This window comes from Alosa pseudoharengus, unplaced genomic scaffold (genome assembly GCF_046254945.1).
Source record: "Alosa pseudoharengus isolate Yale_2024_CS ecotype anadromous, Long Island Sound unplaced genomic scaffold, YU_APseudo_1.1 YU_APseudo_1.1_scf_5, whole genome shotgun sequence".
Taxonomy (NCBI): Eukaryota; Metazoa; Chordata; class Actinopteri; order Clupeiformes; family Clupeidae; genus Alosa; species Alosa pseudoharengus.
Window position 1 is genome coordinate 23,655,678 of NW_027468837.1, and position 21,542 is coordinate 23,677,219.

The following is a 21,542-nucleotide window of genomic DNA, read 5'->3' on the forward strand; positions in this document are numbered from 1 at the left end:
CCATTGTGATGTCATCAGCCCATGTTAAGTCTATGGGGAAATTTTGAGTAGTTTTTAATTAATAGTTTAAAAAGTATAAAAGTTACAAAGATGAAAAATACAAAGCCCACATGTCATAAGTAAGACCTACGCAACGCAGTTTGAATGAAGTTTCTACGTTAAACGGTTGAAGCTGCATTAACTGCGTTAGAAGAAGAAGAATAAGAAGAAGAAGAAGAAGAAGCCTAGGAAGAACAGTAGAGTGCATTTTCATGCACTCTAATAACAATATAGCCTACCCATGCAAAAAACATGTAGCCTAAACATTAGTTCAATATGCCTCTTTGTGGAAGCGTGGGATAGGCTACATTTCAAAGGCTTTCTTTCTTTCTGTTTTTGTTAACTTGTGGAATAGTGAAATATTTTTTGTTAACTTCACAGTTGAAGTGAACTATTATATAACCTTTACACATTTGTTGAACCATGGTACTAAAACTACAGGATAGTAAGAGCGGAAATGTTGCTTCATTTATCCAATTTCCACCACTGTGGAAAACGTGGGCCGGTCTTGGGCTGAAAAGTGGCCCCACTCCGGCCCTGAGCTTAAGCAACCAACTTTTTGTCTGCGGAAGTAGGCCAAAAAACCTTCCTTATCCTTTTTTTGGCTTCAATTATCATAGCAGCTGGATGATGTGATGCAATTTCAGGCTGGGAGTTTGAGGAATATGTTATTAACATGCTACTATACTGAAGGTGAGCTTGATGATAGGAATTTCATTTTTAAATAGCAGTCAGAGTACATTTTAGATCTGCACTGATCTAGATGTTGTACAAAAAAAAAAAACCCTCACTCTTCTAAGGATTAAATGCAGTTAAAAATAACTCTTTCGGAGGGGCTCTCTTTTCACCTCTACTCTACTGCTGTGAATCCCTGAATTAGTAGTGTAAGGTGTAAGGACAGAGCAGGCAGAAAGTGTACGGCATTGAAGCAGGAGAATATGTCTGATTTTTTTGATACGCAAAAATGAGCCTGTTATACCAAGTGGTAATTTTTAGCGTAGTTTAGAACAGGGAACTCTTTGTTTTATTCATCTGCAATCGTAAAAAGTTAATTGTAAACACTATACTACATACACACTGTATTAAAATGTAAAAGCTTTTATAGAACTTCTCTGGACAAATTTGTGAACATTATGGTATTATTGTTGGTCTGAGTGAACCTGAGGCCGTGAGAATTTTTTTTTTAAAGCACAGTAGGCTTATACATGTTTAGTGTTTGAGATGGTAATATAGAGTTATGTTTTTGACTTCTAAATAAAATGTTTGCTTTTAACTTTTATTTATTTGCTACAATTAATATCACTAATGTATTCAATCAAAATGTTAAATTAAGTAATTAAATTAAATTAAAGGGGAGAGCTAAAATCGACCAATCTCTAATCTATTGCACTTGTGACTCAGCTCTGTGTATGTGTGTGTGTCTCTGTGGATACAGCAGAGTGCTTGCAGCTATGTACACCCTGTCAGTGTGTCTAACGAGTAGGTGTTGTTGAAAAGACAAAACACTGCTGAAACAGTGTCTTGAAACATCGTCAGTCACAGCCAGTGGGAGTGTGCTTTGAAGTGTGTGTGTGTGTGTGTGTGTGTGTGTGTGTGTGCAGTGTTCAAGCAGGGCTACTCCTGCTAGTCTAGCTGTCACGATGAGGTCACATCATGAATGGTGCTGTAAGAAATATTCCTTCACATAGGTCTGGCTTCTTTCTTTGTACTCTCTTCCTCTCCAGGAATTGAAGATGATTATACATTTCCTATAGGTGTTTTTTAGCCATCTCCTCAAAGAGCTTTAGAGGAAGTCACATTTGTGTCTCTGTAAGGCATGTCCCCTGCTTGGTCCATAAAAATAACCTGATCTGTTGATAGATTGCATTCTGTGTTTGTGTAAGGTGTGGGGCGGGCTGCTGACAATTGACAATCAGTGATGATGGACTCTTCAGTTAAAGGTGTAGTCCTTGATGATATATTGTTGAGCCCTATCAATCAAACACCCCTCCCATCAGTGCTTCTCCAGCCACATTGGATAGCCAGTACCCCTTGTAGTTGACTGGCAAGAACAGTGTATTGCTTGGTCCTATAGCCACCTTGTGTTTTCTCACTTACAAAGCCAGGGTCGTGCTTGAACATGCACAGCTGAAGTATGTTGTTTTTTAGTTTACACACTGGACAGACAGTTAAAGGGATTTGAGGAGAATCTTGTTCAATCTTTTAAGTTTGTTAGTTAAAGGATTACTACTTTCATCGTACACTAGAAACACATAGGACTGACTGAGCAGGACTACTTTCAGCCTCTTTAGTTGTAACTACAGGTGCATCAAAAAATTAGAATATCAGGGGAAAAGTCCATTGCCCTGCTTAGGTTGAGAGATTAAAGGCTCAGGAAACAATTGCCAGTGTTTTGACTTAATTAGCTGATTAGAGCTCATCTCGAGTTGACATTTCTGCATCATAAATATTTTGAGATTCTGATTTTTGATTTCCATGAGCTGTAAACCAATCATCAAGATTAGAATAATCAAGATTAAAACAAAATAATGCTTGACATATTTCACTGTGTGTAATGAATCTAGATTAATGAATCTAGAAATAAATTAACCCAAAAATGAACTTTTCCATGATATTCTATTTTTTTGAGATGCGCCATGTACAGTACATGCCTGCTGCAGGGTGTTGTAGTTTCAGTAGAGGAACAGTAGGTGGAGCAGTCAAAAGATTACGACCAGCTGTGCAGGTGTTAGTAGGCATAAATGTATTGTTCATAAATGTGTGTGTCTGTGTATGAGAGCAAGAGAGGGTTAGTAAGTAAACAAATGAGTGGGAAAGTGTGTACATGTGTTGAGTTAGTGAGTGAGTGAATGTGTGTGTGTGAGAGAGAGAGAGAGAAAGCAAATATTTGTCTAGTCATTTACCGAATGGAGTTCAAAGGAATTCAGTTGTTGTAAGAACAATACCGCAGTCCGCATTTCAGATCACAAAAGGGAACATGGCACGTTATACAAAAACACAATCAAGCTTATAGAAATGAAATTCACTGACAGTGCAGACAAAGGTTTCCATGAGACTATTTATTTAAAATGCACTGAGCAGTATGTGAGAATAAACAGACATATGCAGTTAGGCGAAAAAATATCTTTTCAATAGGAAGTGCTGAAAAAATCTCATTCTCATCATCTCTCTTCTTTCTCTCAAATTAGAAAATACAAATGTGCCTCTTCCTGACATCACTCATTTCAGAACATGATTTCAGAATACTCGTGATTCCTGAACATTTACACAGCAAACAGACGTACCAAACATGCTCTCTCAGAATAGTGGATTATCTATCACAATGAGGTATTGATCACTCATCCTGCTTATGAAAATATTTAAGTGCCTATTACAATTAACTAAAATATAACACAAAAGACATATTATTTTATGTCATATAGTGATGAGGGATAGTTACTGTATTGATTGTATCAGTGAAATAAGCAACAATATTATAGATAGGTAATGAATATCAACTAACCTGGGGCCTATTGCACAAAAGCAGAATTAAGACATCCGGGAAAAGTTACTGAGCTGCGCTCAATGAATCCAAAACAAGAGCATACAGGCATAATTGGTTGCACCACGAGCAAGCCAGAATGAGCAGACACGGAATCATCAAGCCAGGTGAAACCTATCCTGGATAACTGCGCGCTCACGGCTCCCTCAAATAGACCCCGCCACCGATCATAGATTCACTGATTCACCATGGCAACTAGAGCGGCTTCATTGCTTCTTCTTCGGTGTGAAGTAGGTAGTGATAGCCTTTTCACAACAGCAACAAACAGCAACACCTCTGTTTAGGAGAATATTGCAACTAGTGCCGCGACCACCACGCGCGAAATGGTTAGGCACTCCCGTGACGTCACATTGTCGCATGACAGGTCGGGAATGGCGAGTATGTAAAAGTTAACTAATGATCACAAACGTTTAAATAATGATAGTGGGTCTAGGTATACGTGATAACAATGTGTAGTGGGCAGTGGTATAACTATTGGTTTCCGTTTGTGGTGACTGCTGACTGAGATAAGGGATGAGATTAAATATATCCTGGAATTTAGCCTGGTCTGGAGCAGGCTAGCTCCACAGAATAAATCACCATGGTAACTTATACCATAACATATCCTGCTGCCCCCTATCCCGCTTTTGTGCAATTGGATCAAGGATAAATTGAGCCAGGATAACCAAGATATCCCGGCTTAATCCCTTATCCTAGTTTTGTGCAATAGGCCCCTGGCTTACTATGTTTCTGTGTACAATTTCAACAAAGAGCAAAACAAACCAAAAATGCAGTAAATGGATGTACTTTTCAACTGAAACAAACATTTTTTAAAAACATATATTCAGTACAAAGTGTATTCTTGGCCTACTAACAGTATACTTTAATACAAAGTAGGCTACAGCATAGTTCAACACTCCAGTGATTATGGTATAGAATAATTAAACATGTATAGAGAAGTCTTTTGCACTATAGCCAAAAGTTCATATGAGCTAAAGTACAAGCCAAAAGTTTGGACACACCTTCTCATTCAATGCGCTTCCTTTATTTTCTTGACTATTTACATTGTAGATTCATCAAAACTATTAATGAACACATGTGGAATTATGTACTTAACAAAAAAGTGTGAAATAACTGAAAACATGTCTTATATTCTAGTTTCTTCGAAGTTGCTATTTAAAAAAAAAAAATTTAATACCATATTCAGCAAGCCATAACTTGACAAATATTCATCTGTGGGCCAAATAGCTTTGCATTCATTCATAGTAGATGCCTTCAGTGATAATCTACAATGTAAATATATTCAATAGTCATGAAAATAAAGAAAACACATTGAAATGAGAAGGTGTGTCCAAACTTTTGGCCTGCACTGTATCTGAAAACATTCTTTTGAAAGGCAGCAAGAATGTTCATGTTAATATTATCTACACAAGCTGTATGGAATTTATTCAGTATGTCCCTTTGAAAGGAGAGCAACTTAGACATGCTCTCCAGAAATGAAATGTTCAGAATAATCTCTGATGTCTTGTTTACAACAAATCTTGAGTGTATCACACACACACACCCCCCACCAATCACTGCTGCTTGCAGTTCTCCCTTTTCTCTTTGGTTTTAGGTCGTCCTGATTTGTCATTTTGCCGTTTGGTGGGGGGGATGAAGGCGGGCTCTGGCAGGTAGTCATAAAACACGGAATGAGGGGTTCTATTGGCCAGACAAATACCTGAGGAGGGCATGGAAAGAAAAGTTAAAGAACTGTCTGCTGTGTTTTTAGACTCAGTAATGTAGGACCTGTTTGATTGCAGTTCTGACACTGACCTGAGGAGGTGCTGTTGCCCATCAGTAAACTGTCTCTCTTCCTGGCTTTAAATGTTGGGTCCAGTTCCTCGGCAATGTTGTGAATCGGCTGTGCTTGTCTATATGGATGAAAAACAATACAAAAGAACGAGTGACAACAGAGTCACACCACTGATATTCATGACAAAGCCATCTCAGGATGGATGAATTCAATGCATGACATTCAAGGCATTTAGCCTCTGGGGAAACAGATGTATCCAAGTCTTTACAATTATGGTTTAGTAATGAGCACTTTTGTTTAGGTCAGTGCATTCTGTTGAGGCTCTACAACAACAATAACATCAACTCTGTTGTTGTCATGAAGTCTGTGCATTTTACAGGACTTCTGGTAAATGTTGTGTTTAACGGTATCCTTTCATGCGAAAATGTATTCTACTGAATATATATAAATCCAAAGAGATGTCTCCAACATGTACCAGAGTTTCATTACATACAGTATTAACAGCAATCTATCAATAATCTTTGTTGACAATACATCCTTGACAATTTCATATGTCTAGGATCATTTGAAGAAGACTCTTTTCTTCAAATACACTCTAAATCTGAAATGTGTGTGTGTGTATGTGTGTGTGTGCGTGCTCACAGCATAGTATAACTGGGGAGGGATGGCCAACGTTCAAGGGACCTCTCTTCTCCTGGGGAGTGCAACCCCTCAGAGTTCAGGCGCTCCCGTGGTAGCTGCAGTGCCCCCACCTGGAGAAAACACGACCATCATGCATCACATATAATGTAACACTATACAATACTATACGACTTCATCACGCTATGATATGAATTATTAGTTGCTCTCTCTTTTCTATCATAAAAACAGAAGAAACTAGATGTACCGCAGAGCGGTACAAAATATGACCGCCGCCCAGTCCAGCACATTTTTTCCACAAAAATAAATCACGCTGAAAGGCCTGGTCATCCTAGTCCCTACAGTTCTCAAGATATTCACAGAGAACTGTGTCTGCCCTACCCTCCTTTCGGGGGTCCAGTCCAGCAGGGGGGCTACAGATCAAAACGAAAAACGACGGTTCCATGCTATCCATGTGGGGTTACATGCCCACCAAGTTTTGTGTACCCCGGTCTTTCAGTGTCCCGGGAATCATTGTTGGTGTACGTCACTAAATGTACACATAAATTATTTTATTGTAAGGCCCCCCATGAACGAAAGTACACAAAACTTGGCATGCATTCGGAGGGTGTCATAATGATCCTACACTTTTAATTTCGTGCAGTTTTGACCTTGTCAGCCAGAGATATTGTGATGAAAACACCTAATTTTTTGCTTTTTAATTTTTAACTAGGTGGCGCTATACATGAAATAAGTGGTAATGGGATGGGTTGACATGCCCCCTTAAGACCAACATACATAAAAAAGGTGGACCTCCTAGGCCCTACGGTTCTCGAAATATTCACAGAAAACTGTCTCCGGCCACCTACAGGCCAGTTGGTGTATAGTAACATAAATTAATTTATTGTATGGCCCCCCATGAACGGAATTCCACAAAATTTGGCGTGCATACAGTCATAATGATCATACACTTCCAATTTCGTGCAGTTTTGACTATGTTAGGTCACAGATACCTTCAATTACAACACCTCATTTTTACTTTTTTGTGTTTAACTAGGTGGCGCTATACATGAAATGAGTGGTTATGGAATGGGTTGACATGGCCCCTTGAGATCAACATACAAAAAAAAATGGTCCTCCTAAACCCTACGGTTCTCGAGATATTCACAGAAAACTGTGTCTGCCCTACCCTCCTTTCGGGGGGTCCAGTCCAGCGGGGGGGCTACAGATCAAAACGAAAAACGATGGTTCCATGCTACCCATGTGGGGTTACATGCCCACCAAGTTTCGTGTACCCCGGTCTTTCAGTGTCCCGGGACTCATTGACGGAAATTTGGGCATGCGAAAAATAAAAATAAATAAATACTAAATAAATACTAAACCTATATGACCGCCGCTTCGCTGCGCGGCGGTCATAATAAAGAGAGCAACGCTGTTGTGAAAATTGTTCCCTCACCACCATGTACTTGTACCAGATGTTAAGATATCACACACATAGTGTACCAGAAGGACACAGAAGCAGTGGAAGTGGACAGGGTTACTAAATGATCTTTATGTGTGCTAACATACGCGCCTTTCTGCCAGGAGTCTCTGCTCGGACATCGCTCTGCTCCAGACTCATGGACTGTCGCTCAGGATGGTCACCGTGCGTCCGCCTGTGGGTCTTCCGCTCATGCCGTTGCATGTAGTGGGCAATCTCCTGACACAGTGAGGAGACCCAGTCAGGGACATGGTTACAGAGAGGCTCAGCACAAAATCAGCAGTATGTTTTCCCCTGAGGAAATGTAATATTCAATACTTTTCTCATATTCTTATTATCATATTGTTATAAGTCTTTCTTGTAAAAGAAAATCACATTTAAACAACTAAATCTTTACAACTGTTATAGTTGGAGTTAAGCAGGGGTGAGCACATGGCATATATGGCTTAGGTTTTAGGCCAGTGATTCTCAACCTTTTTTCAGTACCCCCTGTGAAATATTTTTTCAGCCAAGTACCCACTAACCAGCGCACAAGAATTACCGCTACGCTTCAACCACGACTCCATCGTTTGAGTTTTGACAGTGATTGACGGGTGGCATGTGACAGGTTGGGTCGAACCATCCTGGTATGGGGGTGACTCTGGGTTTTTAGGATAATGAAATTGAATAGCCTAATGCTTTATGAACTTATATTTTCCTAAATATTTATTAAATAATTGTTTTTAAAGTATTTTTGCATGGATTCTACTTCTTAAATATATGTATATTTAAATTTTTTCATGTATTAGTACTAGCATTGATTTTATTTAGATTTTTAAAGAATTAAAATATAAAAAGCGTATTATAAAAATTCTTATATTTTGACATGTATCTCACCACAGCAAGCTCATAGCTCTACATGCATTTCATGTGTGTGTAGGACAGACTGTCCTGAATCTGGCAATATCATTGCCATGGTGGAGGGATTCTCTGGGGCTGAGCAATTTACAGACATATGCGCCTTACAGAAATAAATGCCTTTTTTTTAATTTAGTGATTAAAAATTACCTTTCTGCGCTCCATATCTGTGAATTTGCGTGTTAGCCAATGTGTGCCTATGGGTCTGCACCTATGATTCTCTACAACTTTTTACTGCATTGCCATGAACAAAGTAAAGGCAAAAAAGTGTTTCTTTGTCGAACAAATTGGGATGCAATGTGAGCCTTGAATTGGATGCCATGCAGGAATTTGCTAGGATCTCAAAACTGGATTATGAACATTCTTTGCCATAGAGAAACATACAATAGCGTTGGATTATAAACATGCTTTGCCACAAAAACAGACAAAAACGTGAGGTAAGTCGAGCTATATGAAGTTATTATTTTGCTGTCACTTTGTCTGTTTTATAACCCAGAAGGATGTACTTGGTATCAAATTATAGCTCTGTGTCTCCTCTTTCATCTGACATGCGTGGCATATCTATGCGTTCACGGGTTCGCGAGTAATTCAAACGAGAGTAATGGGTGTGCAGGTGAACGCAGAGAAGTATAGACTGTAAATATGATGCAATTTGATTTAATTTTCATGATTTTTTTTTATTTTCATACTTTAACGTACAGACAAGTGCGTGGTCTCGTTGGAAAGCCCCACTTCTGCTCTGTCACGCAATAATGGTTTCATCTCACTGCGATGAACAGTTGCGGAGCAGTGTAACAGAGAAGAAAGGGTTTGTTTTTTGACGGACTTTGCGTCAATCGGGTTCTAAGGGTTAAAATCTCACGTACCCCCTGGAGTGCCTTCACGTACCCCCAGGGGTACGCGTACCCCCATTTGAGAACCACTGTTTTAAGCTATATTTGATCCATTTACTTCCAGTCAAACAGACAAATGTGAAGTGGTTAACAGCGTAATGAAGATGTTCATTAATTTTCTCCATAGGAGAAAACCCGAGAGATGATGCAGCCCCATAGCCAGTCCAGGAGCAGCGGTTGAGCCAAATCTCAAAGGGTGAAACAATCTGCTCCCCTAACACTGAGCCTTTGAGATAAAGCAGCAGTGACAACCCCCGGCCCCACACACACACACACACACCCCTCAACCGCACCACTACCACATCCTCACCTCGTCTTGGGCCACTTGTGCCGCCCTGAAGTCCACATCTGGCCCCTCCTGGGGCTGGCGCTGGGGTTGGGGCTGGGGCTGGGGCGACTCTACTGACAGCTGTCCCACAGAGAGGAAAGGAGGAGCAAACAAACAGAACTCAGACAGATGGAGGTTATATAGATTTTATGGACAGAGGGCATTTTATAACACAGCCAGTCATAGGGTCTCCCTCCCTCCCCCTGTCTCTCACTCATACACACACACCTGCATGCACACACATACATGCAATGTCATTTATACTGTGGAATCACACACACACACACACACACACACACACACACACACACACACACACACACACACACATACACACACGAGCACATTCATACACATTAGATGAGACATGCTGTAGCAATCACATACACACACAAACTGTTTTCAGACCTCCACACTATATGTGGATCTTTGTCAAATGGATGTTCGACCCTTTGGGTGATTCAGATATGATGCTTACATGCAGACATTATGCGGACGTTATGTGTGAACAACACCGACGCACATGAACAGAATCTCTGTGTGGTTGAACAGTTTGAACAAACATGAACAGCATCTCTGCATGTTCTTCGTTTCGTTCAGACATGAGCTCATTTACATAATGTCCATCCAAAATACTAGGAGGAGAGTAGTGTAAGAGACGTCTAAGTTCGAAAGTAGGCCCCAGCTGTGGCACAACTGGCTGGGGCACCTGCACCGTACGCCGGCGACCCGGGTTCGATTCCTTTCCGGATCCCACCCCGACTCTCTCTCCCACTTACTTCCTGTCACTTTCCACTATCCTGTCGCATTAAAGGCATAAAAAAAAAAAAAACGGCCCAACCGCTTGATATCCGCAGAACATGCGGACTTACACCTATGTCTGAAAGCAGCTACACTCACCCTCCTCTGTGGCTGTATGTCCACCTCATCCTCCTCACCTTCCTCCTGCAATCTGCGGGCAAGCTCAGCATCACGCTGCACCTGCTGCAGAACCTCGAGCTGCAGAGAGATCAGACCTGAGAGAGAGAGAGAGCAAGATGGGGAAAGAGAGAGAGCAAGATAGGGAATGTGTGAGAGAGAGAGAGAGAGAGAGAGAGAGATAGGGGGAGTGTTTAATAATGTCTTTTAAATCTATCATGGGTCAGTTACATACAAGATCAAGATGGTGAGAGAGAGCAAGATGGTGAGAGAGAGAGAGATAGGGGGAGTGTTTAATAATGTCTTTTAAATCTATCATGGGTCAGTTACATACAAGCTGTGGCTAAGTTCTTTCAGGCAACACACTAAAACAGTCGAAGAATAACATAGCTAATGCCAAGCTACTCTCAACATTCAGAGGTTTCTTTGATGAACCCTTTCTATTCTCAATGTAGTTCTTTTACCATAAAATAACGGTTCCAAACCCACTTTGATGCCACACTGACTTACAGTAAGGAGAATGGAATCTCTGATATTGCTGATGTGCACCCAGAATGCCTAGTATTGAACTATATAACATTGCCGCAGATAGGAGTGTGACCCTTTTCATCAGTTTTAGATGACTTTGCTAGCCCTTAAATGTGGACCCTGTGGACTCCCTATGGAGAATGTGTCATCCATGCCAAACTCACTGAAATATGGCATGTGGAAACAGCAGACGAGGCATCTCGTCTCAGAGAGAGGCCGTACCTTCACTGAGTGGAGTATCCTCACACCCGGCCTCAGCTCTCCGTCTTCTGATCTGGAGTTCCTCCTCTTCCTGCAACCTCTTGGCCATTTCCTGTGAAGGTAAACACTCTTTGATGTCCTATCAACTGGGCATTGAGCATGTTTATTACAGGTCAAAACACAAGACATTTTTTTATCATAATCAGTACTTTAGTCCATGCTAAACACTGAGATAAGGTACTGGGCAAAGAGGCTAAATCAGGAGTATGGCACCTTTTTGCCACAGAGGGGCAGCAGAGAAGCTCTGAACTCTCTCTCTCACACGCATGCACGCACGCTCACACGCACGCATGCACGCACACACACACCTTATTAAAACCAAACATGTAATGTCTGGCCACTTGCTAATAGTATGCACTCATGGAAATCATCTTATATAATTATCCTTACCAAACACCCACAATAAAACTATTAGCTCAGTGACTCAATGGCTCAATGAACGGCTTAATCCAGTCAGTGAGCTCAGCGCTGGGATTCCATGATGGATTTTGGCCGTGATCGTGACTGGCATGTCACACACACAGGAAGCTGCTTGAACATAAACTGGAGGAGAATAGAGACCTGCACACACTCTGGAGACACAGAACAGCCTCCTGTGTAAATAAAGAGAGCAGGGTAGCCCAGAGGTAGATTGGTGTTAAAATCTGGACAAGGGAGATACATCTAAGGGCCACCAAAAGTATACAACATTCTCCCCAAATTAGATCAATGAGTTGAGCTTTATTTTTACAATATGTGAAAAAAGTCTCTACAAATACTTTTAGAGGGTGAAATCCAGGCTTCATCTGATGCGGCTATGATAGCACTGCTATTCCTGTGTGCTAAATCCAGATAGACATAGAAGTTATTTCCTCATAATTATCACAGCGGTGGGATATTTCACGTTATCTGACCAAGAGCTTTGCCATTAGGTGTAAGTGTGCAGCCCGCTCCCTGAAGGACATTCTCACCCGGCAGTTCTTCAAATTGAAGAAAGAGGGGCAGGCAGTTTGTGTTTTTCACACATCCATACATCTTTATGGAGGGCTGGGAGTCACGTGGCTGTAAAGGGGCTTTGCTTAGAAAAAAGAGCAGGTTTGTCGTCTAAATTATGGGGGTGGGGTGGTGGTGGTTGTGAGAGGCCTTCTAAATTTGTTCACTATGGGATTTGTTCCCACACCATATATGCGTAAAAAACCTGCACGAACATGTGCATTAATGAACGTAAACAGAACTAAACACAACAAACACACTCACAGGAAAACACTCAACACTCAGCACATGCAGACACACACTCACACTAGAAAGAACTCTCTCTCTATCACACACACACACACACATACACAGAACAAGGCATTCTTTGTGTGCATGCACAATGTCTGGGTGCTGAGGCAGAGTGACTACTTGTTAAAATAGTTGACATAGTGACAGAGGTCGCTGGGAGCAACCCACAGATAAAGGCCTCATTCTAGAGCAAAGCACTCGTCCTTCAAAGTCAGCGCCTGATAGGCCAGCCAAGAAGCTCAGCCGTGCAGACAGGCGAGTAGGGGTAAATTTAGCACAGTCATTGTTCAAGGGACAGTTTTCAACTTGACACAGATAAAGCATCCAGGGAGGCAAGACAGCACTCCCTCAGGAGCTGATGTACTAAGGCATTAGCCCCTGTTTAATGCTTTATTTGCGCCTTAAATCTTAAAGATGTGGGTTTTTCAACATTCTAACATGAGATTCCGTTGCGCAACGACTGAAGGTTCTAAAATTCTATTCAATGAACCCAGATATTCTTTAGAACGTTCAATTTCCAACATTCCCATCACCGGTATGACGGTACCAGAGAGGGTTAAAACGGAGCAATCAAGGATCTTTGACAGTACACCTAAGACATGGCAGCAGGTGTACAAACAGGCTGTGCATGTATGAAAACGCATTTTGCCGGGGCTGGTGGGCAGGCTGTGCTTTTCTTCCGCATACAGTATGCATTATGGGAAGGTCACAGGAAAAGTGGGAGTATCGTGCAAAAACATGGGAGAGAAGTGTTAAGAGTAACTGATTTGGTATTCCGCCATATCTATGAAAACAGTGCATGCATGTTTTGTGGTGAAAAATGTCTGCCTATCAAAAGCAGGTGAAATCCAGATTGCAGTTGAATGCATCAATAGGAGAACCTTTCAGAAAAAAAAGAACCAGTGTTGAGAGCGCCATGTTGAAAGAAATGTTTCCTTTTGTTTACTTTTTAATGTGTTAGACAACTTCACTGTCTTGCAGTTTATCTTATTATCTTGTTGACATGTATTGTATTATTTCTTGATCGCTAAACATTTGATTCCTTTTAATGTGACGCTAGTCAACTGTGGCTGTGATTGAATAATACCATTCATTTGTGGGCATCACAAGTTACGGTAGAGGGTGGGGATGAGCACTGTTTACTAAGTGAGTACTTGGTAAATTCAACGTAATATGGCAACACCACATGCTCTTTCTGTTGACTGATGAAGGTGCTAATTACGCTCTCTTCCTACATTTGCCCCTCCGTACTGACCTCATATTTTCTTCCTTGGCCACGGAAAAAGGGCAGAAAAACAAAAAAACACATGGCATCATTCTCAGAGTAGTGTGGCTGGAGCGAGCGCTAACGGCTAGCAGACGTCCTCAATAGGAGAGGCCCTGTAGAGTGCCAGTGGCATGGCAGCCTCCTCAAGCGAAGCAGCAGCTGAAGTTCATTGTCAGGCTCTCAGGACCAGGTGGCTGCGAATCAGCACCAGATGGCTTACAGTCAACTGTATTGCTAGCTGGATAAAAAGATGAACACCACATCCATTGACGGGGACAGAAACGAGAACAGCAGAACAACACATGGCAGTCTGTGTTTGTTTTTGAGAGAAACGTTTTTCATGAAAACAAAATCTTACCCTTAACACATTTAAGTTGCTGTTAGAGTGCCAGTCCTCTATGTGGTGTTCAACTGGTTTTGACCTAAGGACCACCATTTTGATTAAGACAGCAAGTGACACTACATTGATTAATGGTCAGGGATTACCTTCCTTTAATGCCTTCATGGCCCACTGCTTGAAACACACTGCTCTATTATGTCCCATGGAAGAACTTAACAAAATGTAACCACTGGACTAAGAGCAAGGCGGACTCAGAACACACACAAGCAAGGCTGAGGACACACACTCGCTACAGAATCCCCAGACGCCATGGAAACAGTCCACTCATCACCCGGGAAACGTTCCAGGCATCGTCATGGACACGGCCTGCAAGCCAACTGTCTTAGCTCTTTGGCTGCCGATTACAATGATGTAATGATGTCATCTTTGAGAAGTGGATAGTGAAGCAAAAGATTCCCCTGATTGGCACTGATTGACAGCGAAGCAAAAGAAAAGAAAGCAAGGAGTGGACTCTGACGATGAAGAGCTATGCATATGAGGAATAGGGCATGCTATCTTGGAGTTGAAAACCAATCAAAAGATTCCACTTGAACTCAAGGGCTCTTTCTTCTCCTTCTTCGCCTCCTCCATTGCTACTTTTTCCTCTTCCTCTTTCTGTCTGAGTACCTCAGCACAAGGGCCACTCTGTTAGGGGTGCTCCAGCAGTGCCAATCAGGGGAATGGACACAGTGGGGGACACCACTACACACAGGTTCTTTATGTCAGCGTGTCAGAGACCACACACACTTATACAGACACACACACGCACAAACACACACACACACACACACACACACACACACACACACACACACACTCACACACACACACACACACACACACACACAAACACACACGCACAAACACACACACACACACACACACACACACACACACACACACACACACACTCACACACACACACACACACACACACACAAACACACACACACAAACACAAACACACTTTTCCCTCCATCTTCCTTTCCTTTACACAATGGCACATTTTATACAACAGTTAGACTTACAAAAGCACACAGACACATAGAACTAGCATACACACACACATTCTTACATACAGACACAGGCAAACACAGTATGTATAGTACTCTTGCACAAAGTCACACAAACACATACTCTCTCTCAATTGTACTGCAACCCACCTCATCCTCCTCCTCTCTCCTGCGGGCTTCTTCAGCTTGTCTCTGCATCTCCTCCTGAATCCTCTGGGCATACTCAAAGTCCTGCTCCTCACTGCAACAAAAACAATCAAGTCAGTCTTCCCCCATGGGCATGTGTGTCTAACTACCTTAAAATGGCTCTAATTTAGTGATAAAGGTCAAAAGGTGAGAGATGAGGTGTCCCTCACAGTCTCCGACGGTCGTGACCCAGGTGCCCCCGGTCCTCCTCTTCGTCCTGCAGCCTCCTGGCGATGCGCACGTCGTGCTGGACCAGCTGGTTCTTCTGAATGTTGGAGTTGTAGAAGTGCTCGACTGAACAGGGAACAGCAGAATATCAATCAAAAAACTGTGGAAGGGAACGACGAAACCTACAATAACATACTTTGCTGGCAAAGATGCTACCTTCTTTCAAGTTTCAAGGGAAACGGTCCAGTCAGTCAGTTTCCGTCCAGAAGCATGTCCACAACAAAACCACAAACCCTTTAAAATAGTGTGAATGTGTAAAAATATTCAGTGACACTGATGAATGGGAGTGTACTTACTCTCTTGTTCCTGCAAGTTATGAGCCAGTGCCCCGTCTTCCAGCACAGCGAAACACTGGCACACTAGAATATACACACAAGAAAGAGATTTGACAGGTGCATCTTGGCAAAATATTTTTTTAAATGAATAATGACTATAGCTTCTAAAACGAATAGGCTTAATAATGATATGAGTAAAAGTTAATCTCTCTGTCTTCATCTCTCTCTCTCTCTCTCTCTCTTTCTCTCTCACACACACACACACACACACACACACACCTCATAATAACTGGGTCAGAGGAAGGGCACCCAGAACCCCCCCCCCCCACACACACACACACCCCTCCCTCCACCCTCCTGCATTTTTGGGCTCCTGCTCTTGTCTCTGCCAGCCCTGTGCCCTGTGGACATCATGTCACACTAGCACCGGACCCAAACAGGAAGCCGGGTCTTACTCCCAAACAAAGTGGGTCAGACAGGGAGGACCAGAACCCTGCCAAGGAGGAACACTGAGGGGGGTCAATACTAATCAGACAGGACTGGAGAGAAAGGGGATCTTTGGGAGTCTGTGTGTTTCTGTATAAATGGTGTGTGTGTGTGTGTGTGTGTGTGTGTGTGTGTGTGTGTGTGTGTGTGTGTGTGTGTGAGAGAGAGAGAGAGAATGTAAGCCTGAGAGTGAGAGAGAGAGAGAGAAAGGGAGAATTATAAGTAAGGGAGGAAGCCCCGGTACTTTCCCAGTTCAGATTCTGAATCTTTAGATAATTACATTCATACTACATAAGAGCAATGTGCAAAGCACAGCCTTTACAATATTTAAGGAAACGTGTAAAATGGGGGACTAAATATGTGTGTGTCTAAGTCAACATGGTCCTGGCCTGATCCAATTTTCCTGCCGATAAGCTAAATAAAAAACTTCAACCTTTCCACCAATTGTCTGTAATGTAACTAATTCTGGCCCAGGAAGGCCTGAGTAAACTGAAACTAAAGTGTATGAGAGAGAGAGACACTGAAATCCAGACAAAAATGGACAGCCTGTCAAATAGGTCAGGTCTGCATGGGCCTACCCAGGAGCTTAGCAGAGTTTGATCCATCATTAAATAATAAAAAATCATAATTTACTGCATTCTCTATTTTGGTTATAATTGTCATTGATGCAATGAGCCTATTTGTAAACACAATCCAGATCAGTCATCCATTTGAGAAAGAAGTTGGAACTCAAGGTCTGTAATCTACATGCACTGCTGGCCCAAGGAGTGGAAGTGTTCTTAAGCAAACACAGACCCTCATAGCCTCGACACTCTGTAAACTTACGCCAACATGTGTGAGACAGATGTGCTAACTCACACATATGCCGTGTATAGTATACTGCATTGGAAAGGAATAATCTCCATGTGTATGTGTTTTTAGTTATTAGTAGATGTTTTTGTCTAAAGTGACAGATATTAAAACATCAGTAAAGACATGCATGTTTTCTCTCTACTGAAAGAGTGGAAGGAGTGGAGGGTAATGTTGTTCCAGTTCTGTCATTCAGAACGATGAAACAAAACATCAATTCATCAGAATATTCAACATCAGAATCAATTCAGTCTATGTAAAATCCTCTTGGTATGTGTAGCAGCAATGCTTCACAGTTTGTCCCTCCTATATGTGAGTATGTGTGTGTGTGTGTGTGTGTGTGTGTGTGTGTGTGTGTGTGACACATGTGACAGCCCATGCCATAAATGCCCATTCAAAGACTCAAGGCCTTGGCAGGAGTGCCACATAAAGCAAAACGTGTCCTCATTTGCAACAAGTCTGATACAAAAAGTGGAACTCGGTCACCCACTTCCTCCTCTCAAGGTGATAACACCTCTACTCATCTCCTGACCTCCTCTCATAACCTTTTGGGACAATGTAATCTTCATAATATTCATGTATCACTGCAGTTTGATACTGTACCAAGTTTTTTCTACTTTTTTGTCAAAGTTGGAGTGGTGTGTTTGGTAGCAAAGCTGCACCTCCACCCATCTCCTCCCTACCATCAAACACACTTTAGGTAAGTGTGTGTGTGTGTGTGTGTGTGTGTGTGTGTGTGTGTGTGTGTGTGTGTGTGTGTTTGCCTGTGTTTCAGTGAGTGGAAACATTTACGAGGCAACACAGTGGACAGAAAGCTGCTTTGTAAGCGGCTGGCAAGGTCGCAGCTGTGAGCTAAAATTTAGAGTGAGGTGGTCGAAGTAATAATAACTTTTCCAGGACGAGTGTTTCTGCAAACACAACTTGTTGAGTGCCAGTGAGGGCATTGAGTTAAAAGGAAAAAACACCTGATGGAAAGAGACTCACAAAACACAAAACAGCTTGGTTGTCACTGGTTTCAATTAGTCTCAGTAGTTTTCGGTTGATAAGAATCTTCTGTACAAAGATGACAGATTGCTCATCACTTCATCACTAATGGGTCATGTTTCTATGGAGAGGGAGAGAGAGAGAGAGAGAGAGAGAGAGAGAGAGAGAGAGAGAGAGAGAGAGAGAGAGAGAGAGAGAGAGAGAGAGAGAGAGAGAGAGAGAGAGCCCTCTCAGCTCTCTGCTTTATCCCCATACAAGAGGAAATTATGGGTGGGGATGGGAGGGGTTGTTGTTTTGGTGAGTGTGTGTGTGTGTGTGTGTGTGTGTGTGTGTGTGTGTGTGTGTGTGTGTGTGTGTGTGTCTGTGTGTCTGTGTGTGAGCGGACTCCAACTCTGCATAGCCCTGGGGCACACAGATGGCGTTGTTCACTGTTCAGCAACAGATCTACAAAAGACAGTGTAAATGCTGGGAGAGGCAGGGGGGTTGCGAGGTACAGGCAGTAAAAAAGGGAAAGTTGGAGGCAGTAAGAGGTGGGGGGTGGGGGGTGGAGGTGTGGGGGGTGGCCTGAACATAAGTGAGAGGCAGTGTGTGGAACAAGCAAAGATTTCACCTTATCCGCTACTTTTTTTCTTCTCTATTCTTTCTCTCTTTCTCTCCCTCTTATCTTGTTCTCAGTCACAGCAACTTTTTTTTGCCTATTTTTTGCCTGCTTTTCCCTTTCATTCTCTCTTTACCTCTTTCCCACTCTCCCTCCCCCTTCCTTCTTTCTGCCTCTTCCACACTCTCTTTCTCCATCTCTTCACCTCTCTCTCTCTCTAGCTCTCTTTCTCCTACTTCACATTCTCTCCCTCTCTCATTCTTCCTCTTCTATCTCCATCTTTCTTTCCTACTCTCATTCTCTTTCCTCCCACTCTCTCTCTTCCTACCTCTCTCCTTCCCTCCCTCTCTCTCTCCTTCCCTCCCTCTCTCTGTCTCTCTCTTCTCGTTAGTGCCTTTTGTCTAAATTTGGCCGGCTCTCTCATACAGTAGGAGCTGATATAAATATCTTGCCTGGCCGGGCTGAGGAAGGGGCTGGGGAGGGTGTCAGTGGCACATGAGGAACGAGGTCAGTGCAGCCACTGGGTTATGTTTCACAGCACATCCCACAGGGACGAGGCACTCGGTCCAAGTCTGCTTTCCAAGAGTGATTTCAATTGACTATTGGTGTGCCAGGTTATGCAATAAAGGCCAAGTTGAAATGAAGGAAGTCTAAATATCATAAACATGTGTGAGCAGTATTACTTTTTAGGGCTGGTTTCTCAAACATTAAACATTAAGTCTAATTACGTGAACGTGAAACCAGCCCTATGGAGTTAACTCAATTGATTCAAAGTCATGTATCTGGGATGTCCTGTACAGAGTACATTATACAAACAATGATATCTATACTGATAGCAATCCAAGGATGTGGATCATTGCTGAGTGACCTCAACATTTTAATGTAATGAATCCAGAGTTTAAAAGGAATAAATATTAAACTCCAAACTATGATAAGAAGTGCACTCAGAACTCTTCACACACTCCCCTTTCCTGCAGCCCACCCCAACTGGCCTCAAGGGAGTAGTGCTATCTCTGTCACTTCCCAAAATGAACCGGGGTAAGGCCACTTTCTGAAGAATCTATTAGGGAACACGTGCACAAACATCTACAAGCAATCAGGGAAAGAGAGAGAGAACAAGAGAGAGAAAGAAAGAAAGAAAAAGAGAGGCATGTGAGCCCACTGTTGCATTCCTCCTGTCTTATCAGCTTAAGTCACATCCTGCAAGCCTGTCCTTGTCCACGACGAAATTGCAGCCAACTCACGATGACATTTTGCAGATAGCACTTATGTTTGGGTGCAGTGGAATAAAAAACATCTTTTCATGTCTGGTGTTTTGGTATGGTAGAGAGATTACATTGATACACGTTGCAATCTCTGTCGAAGCAATGAATCTATACCCTTGTCCCCAAGCGCTGAGAATGTTTCACTCTTGAAGCAGTTCCAGCTCCAGTATGTCACAAAAAGGTGGCAAAGACGTTTTCTTTCAGGTGTTAAAGAGACAAGCGCGTGCTAGTTCATCAGCCGGAAAGTACAGAAAGCTACATTTACCAACAACTGTATACATCTACACTGATCATATATGCCCACTTGTCCATTTGCAGAATAACACAAGAATCATTCATGGATATGTTACATTTGTATATTCTGCAGATTTTAGTAGAAGAGAAGAGAGAAGCAATATAAAAAAAGAATGACAAAGAATCTTCTAAATGCAAGCATAATCCTAAACACAAGCATAATGCTAAATGTAAGTATAATCTATCTAACACAAAGTCTATGTTGGCAGAACTGACAGGTGTTATGCATGTAATTCATCTCATGTGCCCTACCGTCAACGACGCGAGGAAGGTGAGACTTATCGATCTCCAGCTCAGTCATGGCTCCTCTTGCAAGTGTATTGTTACAGGTTCATCTTGTCCTCTCTAACTCTCTGAGACCAATAAGATATGATGTTCTTTCTATAAATGGCAAGAGAAAAAATTTAATTTGTCTTCATATTGTAGGTAGCCTATACCAGGACATGCATAATGTCAGATGTTTATAGATATTTAATAAATTGACTACTGAGCAAACCATTAAAAAAAATATATCAACAGCAACAACAAAAATAGGCACTGTTCCAATTCATGGATGAATAACAGATGGACTCATCCAATATGGACTGAATACAGTTATAGGTTTTATTTTGTTCTTTTCCAACTTAATTTATAGTGTGCCACAAAAAAAAAAACATCATACAATTGTCTCTAATCTCGGCAATGAAATAAGGCTGAGAAGTTCTTGAACATTCTGGTGTCCTTCAAAGTGTTTTACGAATTTGAAGCAAACATAAGCGTAGCCTATGTAATGCTAAAACGACACCTTCCATCTATACAGCCTATCAAAAAGTCGACAGACACAGCTCTCTTTTAACATACTTCGTCACTTCGCATAAAAATCGGCTAGTCTACTAATATACAAACTACTACTATACAAAAGTGGGCTATAGGCTACTAAAATAGTTTAGCCTATGTCCAAATTGTTTCAACTTAACAAAAACAAAAACAAGGATTTGGGTTTAACAACACAAAAACAGTGGCAGGTATTTTGGAACCCATGCCTACCTTAATAAATATCATGCGATGCCAAACCTCTACAGTTTTTTCCCTTGTCAGTTATCAGTTATTTTCTTTGTTTCCTCTGTTCATCACATCTCTCAGCTGGCCAGTTTGCGTTTCATCCGACTCCTCAGTAGCCGTGATTTCCACCGTCTGTG

The 21,542-nt window shown here is 42.0% G+C and overlaps 1 protein-coding gene across 1 annotated transcript; it reads right to left on the reverse strand.

The window, feature by feature from the left end:
- Positions 1-3,083: 3,083 nt before the first annotated feature.
- On the reverse strand, positions 3,084-21,542 carry ccdc50b (coiled-coil domain containing 50b). Its single transcript, XM_076268267.1, has 12 exons — positions 21,391-21,542; positions 20,617-20,745; positions 15,910-15,972; positions 15,556-15,679; positions 15,350-15,440; positions 11,239-11,329; positions 10,471-10,586; positions 9,553-9,651; positions 7,546-7,671; positions 5,997-6,106; positions 5,375-5,472; positions 3,084-5,279 (listed from the first exon to the last, which is right to left on the reverse strand). The coding sequence occupies exons 2-12, from the start codon at positions 20,663-20,665 to the stop codon at positions 5,134-5,136; spliced, it is 1,113 nt and encodes a 370-aa protein (XP_076124382.1). The 5' UTR covers positions 20,666-20,745; positions 21,391-21,542; the 3' UTR covers positions 3,084-5,133.

Excerpts from the sequence above, each read along its gene's own strand:
- ccdc50b (XM_076268267.1), bottom strand. The coding sequence starts at position 20,665 with ATGACTGAGCTGGAGATCGATAAGTCTCACCTTCCTCGCGTCGTTGAC. Across the intron at positions 10,587-11,238 it reads GGATACTCCACTCAGTGAAG|GTCTGATCTCTCTGCAGCTC; the intron begins GTACGGCCTCTC and ends TCTCTCTCTCAG. Across the intron at positions 6,107-7,545 it reads CAGAGACTCCTGGCAGAAAG|GTGGGGGCACTGCAGCTACC; the intron begins GCGCGTATGTTA and ends TGTTTTCTCCAG.